This window comes from Pseudopodoces humilis, chromosome 13 (genome assembly GCF_049639895.1).
Source record: "Pseudopodoces humilis isolate 2021_Gansu_Grassland_sample_001 chromosome 13, ASM4963989v1, whole genome shotgun sequence".
In the NCBI taxonomy this organism is placed as follows: domain Eukaryota; kingdom Metazoa; phylum Chordata; class Aves; order Passeriformes; family Paridae; genus Pseudopodoces; species Pseudopodoces humilis.
In genome coordinates, this window is record NC_142212.1 from 10848340 (window position 1) to 10865205 (window position 16866).

The 16866-nt window shown below is 49.4% G+C and overlaps 1 protein-coding gene across 1 annotated transcript in view; it reads left to right on the forward strand.

The window, feature by feature from the left end:
* The first annotated feature begins 6044 nt into the window (after positions 1–6044).
* Positions 6045–16866, forward strand: part of CHST13 (carbohydrate sulfotransferase 13) — a 29749-nt gene continuing 18927 nt past the window's right edge. Inside the window, exon 1 of the mRNA XM_005522065.3 lies at positions 6045–6141. Coding sequence (XP_005522122.2) covers positions 6048–6141 — 94 coding nt within the window. The 5' untranslated portion in view covers positions 6045–6047. The remainder of the gene's footprint in view (positions 6142–16866) is intronic.

Here is a 16866-nt window from a genome sequence, read left to right on the forward strand (position 1 = left end):
GGCTGACTGAGGCACTTTGTTCAAGATCCTTCACTCCATTAGCTCCAGGATGCCAAATGGAAATAAAACAGAGTAAGCTTCAGTGCAGCTCTCATTGCTTCAGGTTTTAAACATCGCAACATACGCCTGAGCTACCTTGTACTGTCTCCAGCTGGTGCTTTCTGGACATGCCCTCATTGAAAGAGATAATTGTGTTTTGTTTAAATTAATTTCTGAAGTTTAAAAGCCCATTTATATCTGCCCAGTTCAATGAATTGAACCTCTGCACAGTAGCATATTCAGTTTCTGCTGTAACCTGCTACTGCTGCTTTTAGCTGTAGCTGTAACTGCAGAAATAGCAGCCAAAAAAACCCTCAACCAAACAAAAAAAAAAACAAAAACAAAACACAAAAAGCAAAACAAAAAAAAAAAAGCCCCCCCCCAAAAAAGCACCACCACAAACACTCACTTCATTTTTTCTTTTTTTTTTTTTTTTCTTTTTTTTTTTTTCCCAATGACATATGACTCTGCTGTCTTCCTCAGCTGAGAGAGGAACTGGAATTCTCTCTGGCTTTGCTGAAATCACTCCATTGTTGGGAACATCTGTAGAAACGAAGTAGCTTTTTCTGTTCCACTTTCACTGATGACAAACTTCAGAGAAGGTCAGGCTCTTGGGTGTTTGTGTGGATTATTTTCATGACACTGAAAAGGGTAGAGCCTGTCTCACTGCGAGCAGCTGGAAATACAGCAACCTCTTTAAAAAGTACATGATTTAGCTGCCATCAATATATAGATTTGGTATAGCAGCCAGACTGTTCTTCAGCACTGTCAGCAGTACTAACCCAACAAGCCAAGGGCTCTGAGAGGAGGTCTGGCCATGCCCTGAGCAGTGCAGAGCACAGTTTGTGCTTGAAATATTCTAGTTTCTCATTCCCAGCCACCATAATCAGGCTATAAGAACAAGCACTGAGAGTCCCTGCTCTGTGCAAAGCCTCACTCACAGGAGATCTGTGTGACAGCAGAAAAATTCCTTCCCTCCGTCTCCTCCCTCTGAGCTGTGTTCCCTTTCAGGCCAGAGCAGCTGTGCATTGAGCTGCTGTGCTCTGCCACATGTGGGCAATGCCCTGGTGGGGTTTTGCTGCAGAGATTTACTGGGTTTCCTTGGGATACAAGGTCCTTGGTTCCCATCTGAGCCATCTTTGTACAACCTTTGTACATCTTCTCTTTGTACAACCCTGACCACAGAGATACAGAAGTGCAGAGCAGAGCCAACCAGTTGCTTTGGGCAGCATGGAGAAAAGCTGTGGCTGTGTTCCTTGGGTGTGCAAGAAACAGCAGAAAACAGAAATATTCTGCAGAGCAGGAGGCAAACCCTGACCATGCTCCTCATGGGAGCCTTGGCAGGTTTGCTGCTCTTGCTGTCAGAGCAACTGCACAACTCCCATCCTCGTGCCAAGGTCAATTTGCTTTCCAGTGTGTATCTGTAAATCACATCCCTTCCTCAGGTGAGCCCCTCAATCAGACATCAGCAGAAAGCAAACTCCCAGCTGGGAACAGTATATAAACTAATGAAATAGAAATGCCTGGTACAAAAGACAATACAGACCCTACTTGCTACTATTGAATAAAAAGTTTGATGGGAGTTTCCATCCTACCACCAGCATTTCCAGTAGATGCAGGCAGAGGGTTGTCCTTAGAGCCTGTAATTTGGTTTGCTTCCATCACCACTGGTGCTTTTAAAAGAAAAAAGCTGCTGCTTTTTGTTTTATTTTATTTTTAAATTCTGGCAGGAAGAAAGTTAAAGGAATGTTTCCTTGAAATATATTTTGACAGAGGCCATCATGTTAAAAATCAGAAGAGACAGCCCAGTTTTTAGTTCCTTGGTCTTTAGGAAGATTTCAGAGGAGATGAGGACATAATTGGAAAATGATTCCTGGGAAGTCATTAGCTTTTTCTTTTTTATGTGGTCAGGGGGTAACAGAAAGTTTGACAAGCTGTGGAATTAGCCAGGTTGCAATATTGACTACTCAGGATCAAATGCTACATGCACTATTCTAACCCTTAGCACTTTTTTTCTCATGAGGCATAAGAGCCTGATTAATTTTAGGCAAGGTACACTCTCATACCCACCAAACCCGTGGGATTCCTCGGGATGCAGAATGTCTTTGCAATTGGCTGCTGTTGTTTCCCAGCCCCGTCCTTCTGATGGTGATTTTCAAGGTGATTTCTCAAGGCATCAGTGCTACTTTGTATGAACACATGGCAAAATCTGGCCCCAGATTTTAAAAAGATACAGGAAGCATCTTGTTATAATCTATGTAAATAGCAATCCTCTATTGTTGGATATGCTGACCTTGCCAATATTTATCCAGCACCCAATGGTGAATAGTCCACCATTGTTCTCTGCTGCTGTGAAATAAGGCTCTTGTATCAGTGCAAAGTGAGCATAAACACTAGTGCATTTATGAAATAATATTTGAAAAGTCACATTCCGCAGGTGCAAAGGGCTACAGGAAATGATGGAAAATCAATGCACTGCTTGAGAAAGCAAGTATTCCAGCTCGGTGCTCTCAGCAGCAGTGACCTTTCCTTTTAATACAAGAAAGTGGCAGAACCTGGCACCCTATCTTTCAGGGCAAAATGTCACAGGTCCCCATTTTGACAAGGATGGCTCAGATAAGGTGTTAGGAAAACTTTTTGAGAGTTTGTAAATCTGGAAAGGATTGCTTGGCAAGATCTTAGGTGTCCATCTTGGGGAAACTTGCAGAACAGCCTCAAGCAGGGGATAGGCTGAGGCTTTGCAAGGTTCCTCTCAGCCAGCACGCAACAGTGATGCCATAAAATTTAAAACCCAGCACTGAGTATCAGGATACGCAGAGGTCCATGGAAATCCCAGAGGTAGGGTGACATCTAATGCAGCTGGTAGGAAGCAGAGAGGAGATGACCCACAAGATGATCACAAGCACCAGTGTCATTCCCCCATCTCCTCCCAAGCCTTTCCTCGGTGACCCCGGGGCAGTGGCAGCGCTGTCAGTGCACCCGGGCCACCAGCAGATGGGAGCCTCACCGGCAGGAGGCCAGGGAAAACTGCTTCTGCTGCTCCAGAATTAAACAACTGGGTGCAAAGGCAAAATATCCTCTAGAAAGGCTCTTTTTCACAGTGGCCGGACAACCAGGCCTCAGGGAGGAGTACAACAGATTCCAGCAGAAACTAGACACTGTTTAATTTCTATTCAACGTGGTCATCAGACCAAAGCTTGGGGTTAATCTCACTCAGTGGCACCAAGGTCCTGGGAAAAAGCAAAGCATGTGGCAGAAACCTGCTGAGAAGACAGTAACGAGCACTACTAATGAGAGAGGGAATCAAGCATGCACTGCATCAAAGGCACAGCACTTCCTCTTCACCTACAAGTCAGCTGCAGTTCAGACCTTGGCAGTAACGAATAATTTCCCTCTGCAGTGTGTTTTTAGCACCTTTTGATCATTATTTTTATTTACCAATATTGTTTTAACAGCCATAAATAGCCCCAGCCGTGGTCTGAAGCCCATGGTGGGAGGCACTGTGCATACAGGGAACGGGGTGTCCTTTCCACGAGGAGTCCACAGCCGGTCAGGGAAGGAGCCATTGCCATTCTACAGCAAATACTCATTTCTCAGTCTTTCCAATGAACCTGGCAAAGCAACAATTAAGACACCAGGGATGAGTGCTTGCCACACTCATTTCATGTGTGCTGCTGATCAGTTGTATTTTCATGTGTGTTTTGTGCATCTGCTGCTCTCCAGCCACCAGTGGTGCCTGGGGAGGTAGAGAAGGACTTCTCCAAAGCAGACTGAATCTGATGGTTCATTAGAAATAGGCTTGGGATCATAATCTGAGACTCTGACAGCTCCCTTTTTGTGCCCTTCTGTGTGTCTGCAGCGATCTTCTCTTCTGTCTTAATGGGCTGGGGTTTCTCTTTTCTGAATGGTGGGGCTGCAGGGGAAGGGGGATGTTACAAGAGAGCAGCATGTGTGACCAGGGAGGTCTGTCACACACTCAGAAATAGGCAACAGCAAAGGCCTAACCTCCCAGCAGCTGGTGTCATAGCCAGAAGTCAGCTCTTACCATAATATATCCCTTCTTCCCCCTGGAAAATGGGTTTGTCCTTCTAAAAGAGGTTTTCTCCTTCTAAAAGGGGTTTGTCCTTTGAAATGGGGAGCATTTGCAGCTGAGTCCACATAAGAATCCTATTCAATCCTCATGATGGGCTTGTTTTTAGCCCCGTGGATCTGAACAGCACGTTCACCTCCAGCTGCTGAAGACCAGCCCTGCATATGTGATGTGCTCACAGATGGCCCTGGCCCTGGCCCCAGGGATGAAATACAGACAGCAGGCAGCAGGACTCGACAGGTCCTGCTCCATGCCTGAGTTTCCACTGAGATGTTTTACTGTATTTTCTTTAAAGGGAATTTCCAACTATGGGTGAAGTTTGGTTATTTCTACTGTTTTTATTCATCCTGCTGAACCCAGGGAAGCTGGGCTAAAGGGGTGATTATTTTCCCTAGCTTCTCTGGGAGCCTTGGGCTAGATTTTCTGGTGTTTCAGTACTGGGAGATGCAAATAATGAAAAATTCACCAACAGTCTTGAGCATACCTTCCAGCTCCTGAAAAGCTACTCCGAGGGGGTTCCCACTGCACAGGCTGGATATACCTTCAGTCATTGAAGATGACATTGAAGATGACATTGAAGAGACATTCAGTCTCTGTGGCCTCAAGGACAGCAGTATCAGACATCCCATTTTGCTGACCCTGAGCATCTTTACGTGTGAGGCAGACCCTAAGTCTTTCCAAACTCATCAAGGGGCCAAAATTACTACACCACTTGCAACAGAGAGGCTGCAAATCTGCAGAGCCATTGCCAACCACAGCGCTCCCCCAGCATCATCTCTTGCTCCCTAGTGCTTGGGGTCACAGTTGTATCACAGTTTGGATGTATCAGACACAGGGCTTTGCTGCTGAGCCTCTCTCCAGCTGCACACACTGCTGTGCCCTTGCAAGGAGGGATATCAGGGTCTCATTCCTATTGTCCCTCTCTAGACCATCCAATAGGGACATCAAAGAGCTGTATGGTCATAGCCCAACACAGCCTGCAAGAAGCTGTTTGTGTTCTTATTTCATTCCAGCTTCCTTCCCAACATGAGATTCTCCTCCTGGTTTCCCCTGCCCTAAATGAGGGCAGAATGAAGCCCAGCATGTGCACATACCCAGACTTTCTTTGTCATTCCCAGTGGCTCCTCCTTGAGCTGTCCTTCTTTTCTTAAAACTAAAGCGTGTTGGGGCTGAAGAGAAGCAGTGAATGAGTGTTGTCTGTGGAATCCAGCTCTTGGCCTGGCTAATTTGGCAGGTGGCCTTTGAGCAGATCTCGCATGTTTTACAGAGCTGGGTGAAAAGCATTGCTGCTATTTCAAAACTGGGGCAACAGAAGCTCTGGGCTGGTTCTGCCTGTGATTACGGAGCCTGAGGGATAGAGGATGCAGTAAGAGAACTTTGCACTCTCACTTTCCAAAAGCATGCCGAGAGTAATAGAAAATTATGTCCTCCTACAGAAATGTATTGCTTGAGGTGGAATTAGTCAGAAGCATTATTGCTTTCAGTAAAAGACTGCAGGGCCGGGGGTAGCCAAAAGAATATTAAAAGAAAAAAAAACAAAAAAAGAAAAGAAGAAAAAAAAAGAAGAGGTGTATTTTAAGGCCATGCGTATTTTAAGACCACGAAACTTTGTGACGCTGCCGAAGTACTGACCGTGCAAAGTCATCAGGAAACTCCCGATCCTGCCAGCACATCGGCGACTCCCTTTTCCCCTCGGGGAGTCCCCGAGCGGTGCCGGGAGCCGGGCAGGGCAGCGCTCAGCGCGGACACGGCACCGGCCGAGGACAGCCCCCGCCCCCGGCCGGCCCGAGCCGCCGCCGGCGCCGCGGGGCTCTCGGGGGGCCAAGTTCCCGTCCCGTGTCACTTCCTGCGGGGCCGCGGGGCCGCGGGCGCGGGGCGGGGCGGCGGCGCCCGCCGGGGCTCGGGGCCGGGGCCGAGGATGCGGCGGAGCCGGGCGCCGCGGCTGGCGCTGGCCGCCGGCCTCGGCTCGCTCCTGCTCGTCCTCTTCTACTTCCAGAGCAGCCTCAGCCCAGGTGGGTCGGCGGGCGCCGCGCTCTCCGAGGGTCCCCCGGCGGTCGCGGGCGGGCGGAGAGGGGAGCGGGGCACTGCGGGCAGCCCCTTGGTGGCTCCTGGAGCCCCTCGGGTGTCGGGCGGTCCCCGGGGAGCCGAGGCTGGGTCAGCCGGTGAGGTGCCGGCGGTGGCGCATCCCGCTCAACTTGGCGGCGGCGGTCCCGTCCCGGCGCCGCAGGGACACCCGCGCCTCCCTCCTAAAGACACCTTCTTCTCTCGGCTCTCCGTCCTGCCCCGCGTCCCTGCGGGACGGGAAACCCTGGCCAGCTTTGTGCCATCGTGGAACCGTGCACAGCTTCGTGCAGCCCTCCCGTGTTCGGGACGGGAAAAGGGAGCTGCTCCGTCCCGCAAGTGCCCATTTACGCCCGCGGTCACTCAGATCCCTGGGACTCTGTTTGAATGGCTCAAGGGACTTCTCTACTGTGTGCTCTTAGAAATTTCTTTGAAGTTGGGAAACAATCCTGAACTAAAATCTGAACCGTTTTGTACTGGGGGGATAATTTATTTCCCTGCCTTTTTCTGCTCCTTTGGGGAAATTCGTTCCTCTTTCCCAAGAGACGTTATTGGGAAATTCCTGCCGTTTTAACAATGTACTAATGTTTTCTGAGTACAGCAGCAATCCATCAATGGGGCCTTTCGAGTTACATCTTAAAATTCAGAAGACTGACTTGACTGAAATGCTAATAGAATTTTATCAGTGTAGACTAAATGAAATGTGATTTTCCTTTTATAGGGGCTTCTCCATCACTTTAATGTTTTTTTTCCCTAAAAATAAAAAAAAGGCGTAACTTGTTGGGTGAGTAAGATTGAAAAGGAGTTGGGTTTCAGCAAGCATTTGTTATTTCTAGATGAGCATGTGAAGCTTGTCAGATGAATTCAGAAATCCCAGAAGACCATAATCAGTATTGTATTCCTTAGTAATTTCTTCTTTTCTTAAAGAAATGATTAACGCATCTTATTTTAGTGTGGGGACTGCTCAGTAAAAACTGCAGCACTGAATCAGCTTTAATCTCCAGGGGCGCTAACGAAGAGATGATTGTGTTTTACACTGGATACGCTTTCTAGCATCTGACTAGAAAACATGTCTCTTTCCAGGGCTCGGGTTTTCAAAAAAAAAAGATTCTGTTGGTCTGAGTCAGCAGAACTTTCTGTGCTTAGTTGACTTTAATTCCTTACCTGATCTCAGCCCAGTTTCACAGAGTTCCCGTGAGGTCAGAGCAAGCCAGGTGATGGTAATGTAATGGTGGTGGTGTCTCACGAGGCGCTGGAGGGAATTTGGGTCTGGAATGCTGCCTTGAGAAGTGCTGGCCAGCTGATGCCTTGGGGAATGCAATGCCCTGCAAATCTACTCTTTCACGTGGGGCAAGTGTGATTTTTGGAAGTTCCCACAGATGGTGATAGGTCTGAGGTAGGAGTCTCCAGCTGCTGGAACCGAGTCACGTTTGTCACTCAGTGGGAACCCGTTTGTGAGGGTGTGGATGCCCTCTGCAGATTTGCCCCATTAGGTTCCAAAAAGAGGTGAGTTAAAGCAATATTCATGTTCTCTACCAGCTTATTTTCTAGCCACACAGTTGTCTCCCTGGGTCCAGCTTTCATTTTTGTGCCATTTCTTTCTCTTATTATTTTTTCAGTTTATAGTTTTTCCTTTTCTCTTCAGATCAGTGAGAAACTCACACTAGCTAGCAGAGGAAAGGTCATTACCATATACAGAAAAGAAGCAAGCTAAAGATTGCTTCATTTTTTATCCCAATGAAAAACAAACTGAGGCCAATTACTTGAATTTTAGAAGTTACAAGTTACAATAATAGGTAAACAATTTGCAAAAGAAAGTGTCATCTTTAATGTGATGGCTGCCTGGGGTTTTTTGGAGTTCTAGTTGTCTGGTGTCATTTGGTTTTTGTATAATAATGAATAAAAATGCTAGGAAAAAAAGAAGCAATGGTATGAATTTCCCCCAAGAGCGGTCAGATCCTTTCTCCATCGTTAGCAGGATTGAGCAGGTTGCCTTCCCTGGGCCACCCACAGTCAATTACATGGAACAAGCTGAATTAATCCTTGCTAATGGCACATAGAGACCCCACTTTCCTGTGACCAGGACAAGGAATGGGAAGAAGGATGATATAGCCAGAAACCTTTAAGCTTGAGAGTGCTAAGGGCTCACTCAGCTCAGGGAGCAGGAATTAACTGCTGTGTTTGCACGACTCACTCACAGCTCCATCCGGACAGTTGTGTGCCGGAGTGGTTTGTGCTGAGCTCCATGGCTGTGCTGGAATAAGGGTTTCTTGTTCTGCCTCAGGAACACCCACACACCAGCCTGTGCTGAAATAACTCTGCTCCTGAATGCCGCTGAGTTGGTTATTTTGGTGGTGGGCTGAATTAGTCTGTACTGATGTCAGTGGCAGAATTCCCTGTTGTACCTCCTGGAGGCAGGAATGAGCTCAGTGTTTGCCAGAGGGGTGGTTCAGGTCTTGGTGCTCCACAGGGAGGTGGGCTTGTGTGCTTGAGTGTGCCCTGACTTTGTGAACCCTGGTGATTTTTTGCTGCCTTTCCTTCCTGCTGGCTGTACTAGTGAGCAGACACGGTGGCTGTAGGCTCGGCTTTCCCCTGGGGTGGAGCTGTGCCATCACTGTCCCCTGCTCGCGTCAAGTCAATGCTGACCTGTCTGTCCTGTTGGCCATCAGCTGTCCTGCCCCAGGCTCACAGATACGTGGCCAAGGGCAGGATGTCTGTGTTGCAGGAAGGTGTTGAGGTGGTGCAAAGACCTTCCACACCATACCACAGTGGGTAGTTCCATGGTTTACCTGGAGCAGTCACCTTTCAACACCTCCTGCACCTTGGCTGGTGGCGTGGGCAAGTGTGCTCAGCTCCCAGGCAAAGCTCATGCCATCTCAGCTGGGCTCAGGGGGTGATGAGGGCCACCAGGAGTCCTTGGCTGTTCTGGTGTAACCCCACAGGCATCCAGGAGATCCTGTCTGGCCTCATCATGATTGTCATCCATCTTCTGAGCTGATGTTCCTCTACCGTTCCCAGCAGGAATAGCGCACTGCTAGCTGTGCTGACTTGTGCACGCTGTACATTTTCTGCATAGAGGTGAGAATACACAGCAGGACTCCCAGGCTGGTATTTCATCTCACTCTGCTGGCAGCACATCTAGGCTGGCACAGCAGGAGATACTGGAGGCTGCCATTCCTTGTCTACATCAGCGCTTTGGTCACTGCTGTTCTCAGGGGGACCACACTGATTTTCGCAACAGTGGGGGATGTGGGATGACTCTGGTAGTACAGATGTGGGATAGAGGGAACAGGGAACGTTTGAAGGAGGTTGAGGGAGGTGAGTGGCAGGTCCTAAGGCCCTGTGTTCATCTGGTCTGAGGTTTCTGCAGGGCAGTGCTGTGTGGCTGTGTCTTTGGGGCAGCTGTGAGTAGGCAAACTGTATTGACATCTGGAGAGCTGGCAGATTTTCTCCAATAAGAAAGAAGGAAAAGCTCTCAATCTCAAAGTGGTCCCTTATTTCTGCCCTGGTTCTGTCCATTTGCAGTGTCCAGCTATTGTTTCTTAGGTCTTTCTAGCAGCACTTGCTCAGTGCTGGCTTTGGCACTCCCCATGTTGTTTCACAACCTGCTGTCAGCACGAGCTCTTGGACCTCACGGGGCTTTGCAGGTGAGATATACTCAGCCTTTGGTCTGACTCTTTCACAGCAAGAGATATCAGAAGTGCCAGGGTTGTGATACTATTTTAGAAAGCTTTCCAAGTGAGAAAGCAGCAAGAGCCCTCTCTCCATCCTTATCTGCTCCTGTATCAACCAGCTGGATCTCCTCTGGGCTCTGATAGAGCAAAGCCTTCTCCAACCCTTTCACCAGCCTGAGAAGGGTGTTGCTTCTCATTGTTCCAAATTTATTGATCCCAGTCAGCTCCATCTCTGTGCCTAAAGATTGGTCCCTTCAGGAGGATACAAACTATTATAGAGATTATAGATTTGATAAGTGATTTGACCCACAGAGCTCAAGTCCCTGAATCTAGAACTGCACCTAGACCTGGCATGAATGAAGATAAATACACACTTAAATATTAGCAGACCTTTGGAAGCCAGGGATTTTATTTTTATTTTTTTTCCAGAACAGGAAAGAGCCTATTTTAGGTCTCAGTTCCTCCCCATTGTTTAAAGGTATTTGGAGGCTGAAATTCAGCCCCTGCCTTGGGACGTGCGTGTGGTTCGGCCAGCGAATGCTCTGAGCCTGGGTCATGCCTGCAGCTGGCTGACACATGTCCTCAGCCTTCCAGATAAGGAGGGAGATGCTGCTTTTACCCTGGCTAAGGCTGCAAGCACAGGCAGGGATGACAAATCTAAGCCACCCTCAGATGATACTGATTTCTCTTCTCTTCTCTTCTCTTCTCTTCTCTTCTCTTCTCTTCTCTTCTCTTCTCTTCTCTTCTCTTCTCTTCTCTTCTCTTCTCTTCTCTTCTCTTCTCTTCTCTTCTCTTCTCTTCTCTTCTCTTCTCTTCTCTTCTCTTCTCTTCTCTTCTGTTCTCTTCTCTTCTCTTCTCTTCTCTTCTCTTCTCTTCTCTTCTCTACTCTTCTCTTCTCTTCTCTTCTCTTCTCTTCTCTTCTCTTCTCTTCTCTTCTCTTCTCTTCTCTTCTCTTCTCTTCTCTATTTTGTTTTGTCATGGGGCAGTTTTGCCCAGCTCATTTTCCTAGTCTTACTATCATGATGCCCAGGATGCAGCCCCTTCCTTTTGAGGAGCCAGTACTCGAAGTACAACATTTGTCAGCCAAGATGTTGTTAAACACAGGCTGGAAGCCCTCAGATATGCCACCTTTGGAAAAGACGTGAAGCGCTACCTGTTGGGGTAGAAAAATCCACCCAGTTCAGTGCTGAGAGCAGGACAGTAATGAAGCCCATCTGCTCCTGAGGGCCAGGCTTTTCGTGAGGAATGCTTTCTCTAGTCCTTCTTGGCTTTATACAGTTTCCTGAGAATCTCTGATGCAAGAGGTTTTGGAGGGGAAAGGAGTGGGCTTAGCACACACGGAGTTAACTCTGTCCCTGCAGGAGAAATTTGTGTGCTGGTGGCTCTGCTGGCTGGCTTCAGCCTCTCCTGGCTCCACATTCCTCTGGCATCTCAGCATGGCTGTTTCTCTCTGGCAGCACCTGTATGCACCTCTGGATGCACCTGCATTTTGTTCCCACACACAAAACTCCAATATCCTGCAATAAGAACTCCACAAAAACAGCACCAGCAGGACTTTTGCCCGTGTTGGTGCAGGTTGGTGAGGTCCAAGGCTGGGAGATGAGTGCTTGTGCAGCGGCCAGGGCTCTTCTGAGGATATTTGGATTTGTTATGTGCTTTGTGTGTTGTTATTTGTTATGTGGGATATATTATGTTTGACCAAGTTTATTTCTTGGTCTTGGTTTCCCACAAGCATCTGAATGGAGAGCATGACAAACCCTCCATCTTAATTCCAGTGCAAACACAGCTGTCTTTCCCAGGACTCCATATCAGAAGCCAGGAAACTACAAAGGCATTAGGCACTTAACTCCCAGTACTGCCCCTTGGAGCTGCATGCCCAAAGAAGAGCTTAACTCCCCAAATACTTCTGAGGGGCCAAGGGGAGATGTTTCACTTTGAGCCTTTGAGGTACAGCTGGGCAAAAGCCCAACACTTTCCTTGTTCAAAGGCAGTTAAGGATTGCTAGCAGTCTGACAATGGGGAAACATCTCACTGAGGAGCTCCTGTGGCCTGAAAGGCCTGGGTTTAACACCGTTGTGCCTTGGTCCTGCCTGCACGGCACAGTTTGCACTGAGAGTGAAAACAGGGACAAATGGACCTACCCTAGGAGCTGGAGGTACTTTTTTCCCCCAGTAAAATTCGTCATGGATGGAGGGGAGTCAATGGGGAGTTGAACCCCACATTCCCAGGCTTTGCTTCCCAGTTTAGACCAGTCTGCTCTGTCCCATACATACACCTGTACCTGCAGAGCTTGCAGTGCTGTAAACTGGGACACACTGTCTCCTGTCTGGATCTGCAGCTGTGGGACAGGTCTGTATTCAGCCACAAGCTCCCTGCAATTTCCCCACTGATTCATATGCATCTTTTAATTTTTCCCTTCTTCAAATGGAACTCCCTCCTTGGCAGTAAAATGTTCCCAGCGAGGCTGGATGGTGGTAGATATTACTAAATGCCTCCTGTATATGCTGCTGCCCTGTGAGGTTGTCCCTCATCCCTGATGCTCATGTCCAGATGCTGAGATCCTTGCTTCATGGCTGGCTGTTGTGATTTATTCTGGCTATGCCAGTTTTTGCTGTTGGAGGTTTGTACCCCATGTCTTTCTAGTTATTAAATTACCCATTAAAGTCATATGTAGAGCTCTGATAAATAGGGTTCAACCCCCAAATGTCTCTTCTTGCTCTGTTCCCCATTTCCCGATTGCCTGTGGCTTCTACTGGGAAGCCAAAATTTCAGTCTAAGTCAAAGGTCTGCTGGGCAAAGGTGAGAAGAAAGAGTTTTTTTGTATCCCCAGGAGCTGGGTGGCTGCTGCTTGGGCTCATGCTGTCAGGAGCTGTGGTGTGCTGGCTGCTCAGCAAACAGGGGCTGCAGCAGCAGCCAGGCACTGGCACCTCTGCAGTTTCTGCAGGAGGCAGCAGGGGTGGTTCCAGCAGCCAGCAGCGCCAGTTCCCCTCTGCATGGAGCCCAGCAAGCCCAGGACACCCAGTAGCCTGAGGAACCTGCAGTGGCCAACATCCAGAAGTGTCACTCCACCACTTCACAGCCCACAGATCTCTGCTCCCCTCTTGGTGGGCTGAATCTGTCAGAGCTCAGGAGTGCCCTGAGTGTGTTTTCAGTCTGAGCCCCTCAGACAGGTCAGTGATTGCAAAAGGCAAATACACACACACTGCCTTGTGCACACACACTCCCCTGCCACTGGCAAATTGATTTCTGCATCAGCCCCACGCATTGCTGTGACTCACTGCCTGAAATATGGATTTTCAGTCTGAAAAGCTGATGAAAGGCTGTGTGAGGGCACCACATGGGATCAGGACCACAGTCATGGCAACAGATCTCCATCTTGCACCTGGTGCTGTCCTTCTGACCTGCCACCTTGTTGATGTGGGGACATCTTTATGCTGGCTTCTGGTGGACAGGGAGAGGGTAAGTGGGAGGGAAACTGAGCTCTCTTTCAGAATTTCTTTTGAATGCTATTGAGCAAGTTTCATTTTTTCCCAGACCCTTTGCAGCAGGCCTTACTGGGACGTCTGGGGTCTGCAGGCTTTTTGAAAGGCCCTGCCTTGTAACCTTTTCCACCTCTCACATTTTGAAGTCTCAGAGGCAAAGATCTGCCTCAATTTTGTTTCTAGGCTTGGTGATCCTTGCCTCAGAGATCCTTGCACAAGTCCACTCCCTTTAGCTTGCTGGCATGGCACTGAACACATTTAGCTTCAGGGTGTGGAGGTGTCCAGCCTTGAACCAGGCAGTGGGGAATTCCTGCAGCCTGTTGGAGGAACAGGCTGGCTGCTCTGCCTGCCCCTGTTTTCCCCATAGTGCCCCTGAGCTCTTAATATCTGGATGAGCTTTGACTAAATAAATAGTTGTAAATTTATGGGCAGGCAGGCTGATGGGAATTTGGCTGGGAAGGGCTTGGAGTTAGGCTTTCCTGGGAGAAGAAAGCAGGGTTTTTCCTCTTTGGTTAGGAATGTAGCAGCTCCACCACCTTGGGTTCAGCAGCTACATGCTCAGCTGAGGTGGCTCGTCACTGTCTGCCAGTGCAGGAAGGCCTGGCCACATAACCCACATCCTGTGGCAGCTCTGTGCCGAGAGGAGAATCACCATTGGGTGTAGAAAATGGTTGAGGACCTGGTTTTGAAGGTGTGAGTGTGTGTGGATTCGGTGTCTGCCGATTCTTCTGTCCCAGTTGAACGTGCTGTCCTGTGCCACCTCAGGTCCTTCCCTGTGCTGTGACGAGAACTTCCTGACCTACAGCGGGGCTCTCCAAGCACCAGCCATCCCCAGCCCTGTAGGCAGCCCTGGCTCCCTGTCTCTTGGCATGTCCTTCCTACCTCCCGTCCACCTTACCAGGGATCCCTGATGCACTGGAGCAATGATGGCAAAGGCATTCAGTGCTCCCAGCACTGAGCCCTGGGGGTGCTGTCACACTGTGCAGCTGCTCTGGCAGCTGTGAGATGCTGCAAACCACAATGCCCTGGGTTTGTGCTCCGGTGAGGCTGTTACATGGCCGTGTACACAAACCATGCTGAGCACAGGTGCTGAGACCTGCTGGGCTGAAGAAGCACTTGATCCTGGTGGGACACAGCTTTTTCATAATTGGACTTAATTTTCATAGACTACCTCAGTGTAGCATCCAGCTGGACTTGAAGCTGTTTTCTCCCAAAGAGTGTCTCTGAAGGTGTGAAGCCTCTGCAGTGGCTCGAGTGACAGATGAGGAAGCCTCCAGCCTGGCCATGGCAGATGGGCAGGTGCTGGAGTCTCTACCCATGGTACTTGTGCAGGGAGATGTGCCATTAAATGTTTTGGATCTTCACAGCAGTGCACAGGGCCCGTAGGTCCTTCCCATCAGCTTTCAGCTGTGATGTGGGGGGATGCTGAGGCCCTGAGTCCTGGCCCCCAGTCACAATGTGCTCACAGCTTTTCCTTCTCCATGTAAATGCCACTTGATTTATAGCCCTCCATCTCCTGGCTGCTTTCTTCCAGGGAGGGAGCAGCAGCAGGTTTGAGCCTTCCTTTGAGAGAGAGGGAGAGAGTGCTCTTTCTTCCTATGAATTTGCAGCCTCCCTGCTAATGTGGAACCCAACCCAAGCCTGCTCTCTGGCCAGATGTTGCTTCACTGACCTTGCAGAAGGATGGGTAATATTGACATGAGGTTCAAAGGTGCTGTTTGCTTGGAGCTGCCATGTGTGGGTGTCTCTGGGGCTGCCTTGCCTGTTCTAGAGAGGGTTTCTGTTCTAGGCAGGTTTTTTCTTCAAAGCAGGGACAAGCTGAGAAATCAGCACAAACTAATTGGAGGTCAGAAGCTTCTCAGGAGCTCCCCACCCCCATTTGTACTGTGCTGCCCTGTGAGAGTGTGGCTCTGCCTGCCACAATCTCTGCACATGCAGATTTCCCCACAGCAGGAGAGGCAGCGAGTTCAGTCCTGCACATATCTACAGAGCCAGGCCCTTCCTTTTGGCAGGGGTGCAGGAGCAGCATATTCACAGCTGGGTCTCTTCCAAGTTTACTCCTGGCAGTATAAGGGAGATTGATTTCCCTTTAGCTTAATAGGATCAGCAGGCACAGGCACTGTGAGACCCAAACAAGGCTGAATTGATGCTGGTGCAGTTTTGCATCAGTAGCCCACAGCTGCTGGGTGGTGTAGACACCAAACCTCGCAGTTCCCTTCTTCCTGAGGTCCCCAGCAGGACGGGTTAAGTCCAGCAGCCACTCAGACGAGCAGCTACCAGTGATGCTGGATATGTTGTGCCCCAGAGTTGCAATGGCACTGGAGGTGTTTGTGTCCTCTGCTGAACATGCTGGCTGGGGAGACAGGGCTCTTCAGTGGTCATTATTAAATGCAGGAGAAGTAGGCACAAGGGGCCATGTGGTGGGACCGTATGTGCTGGAGAGGGTTCTCAGAGATGGTTCTCCCTAGTCTCCAGCAGGCTGTAATTCACTCCTCCTCTGCGAGCTCATGCACCTCTTAAAGCCTCTCGTTGTGTATCTTGTGACAGAGAGTCTCACCAGCTAATGACCTGTGTCATTTAGAAGGGCAGGACACAGCCCCTCAGCTGGGAGCAGAGGGATGAGAGCCATGAAGCAGAGCCAGGGAGGGGTGGCCGTGTGCAAGATGCTGCACTGGAGTTTGCTGAGTGTGCATTTCTTCTCAGATCAGCTGGTTGAGGCTTTCATCAATCCCAGATGCACAGAGCTGAGAAGACGGCTTGAAACATATTCAAGTGGCAAGTTGAGCCATCTGACATTGGAGAGACTCCTCTTTGTTGTACCTGTGCAGGTGGCCCGTGTGCGGAGGGCACAAACAGCATCTGCCCAAACCAGACCTGAGCGCGGGCAGGTTTCGAGCAAGCCCAGCCTGGTCCCCTGTGTGCTGGCCTGCCGTGGCCTCAGCAGCTGAGCAGGAGGCAGCAGGCTGGTGCAGATGGTCTCTTGGCTTGGCAGCTCCGTGGTGCTGTGTGAGCAGCTGTGGGCTGCCTGAGCCTGCCCAGAGATGGGGTCCTGCAGGGGTATGGACACCACACGGGTGGGATTTTAGGGAGAGGTGGATCTCTGGTGCAGCCTTGCCCAGGGAAAATCAGCCCCTGTCCATCCTGGCAAGGATCCCTGCCTTGGCTCTGCTGGTGCAAGCTCTTCTTCTGCAGTTCCTTCGGGCAGCAGGCTGCAAAGGAGGAGTTTATTGACAAGGAATGGGAATGCTGGCAGTTCAGGCTTGTATTATAAATGCAAGCAGCCAACTGGGGCCAGGAGAATGACAGGCATAATGAGGAAGAGAAATTGCTCTTGGAAAGCTTCTAGCTTGGCTTATAGGAGGAATTAACCATTTGGAAACAGAAGATTGCATGGTACTTACACACAAATACTTTATTTGCTCACAGAGGCCGTCTTCCTGCTGGATATTGTTAATTTTCTGTTTCCTATAAAGATCTTAATTGCAGTCCTTGTGACAGTAGAGACCTACTGCCCCAGCAA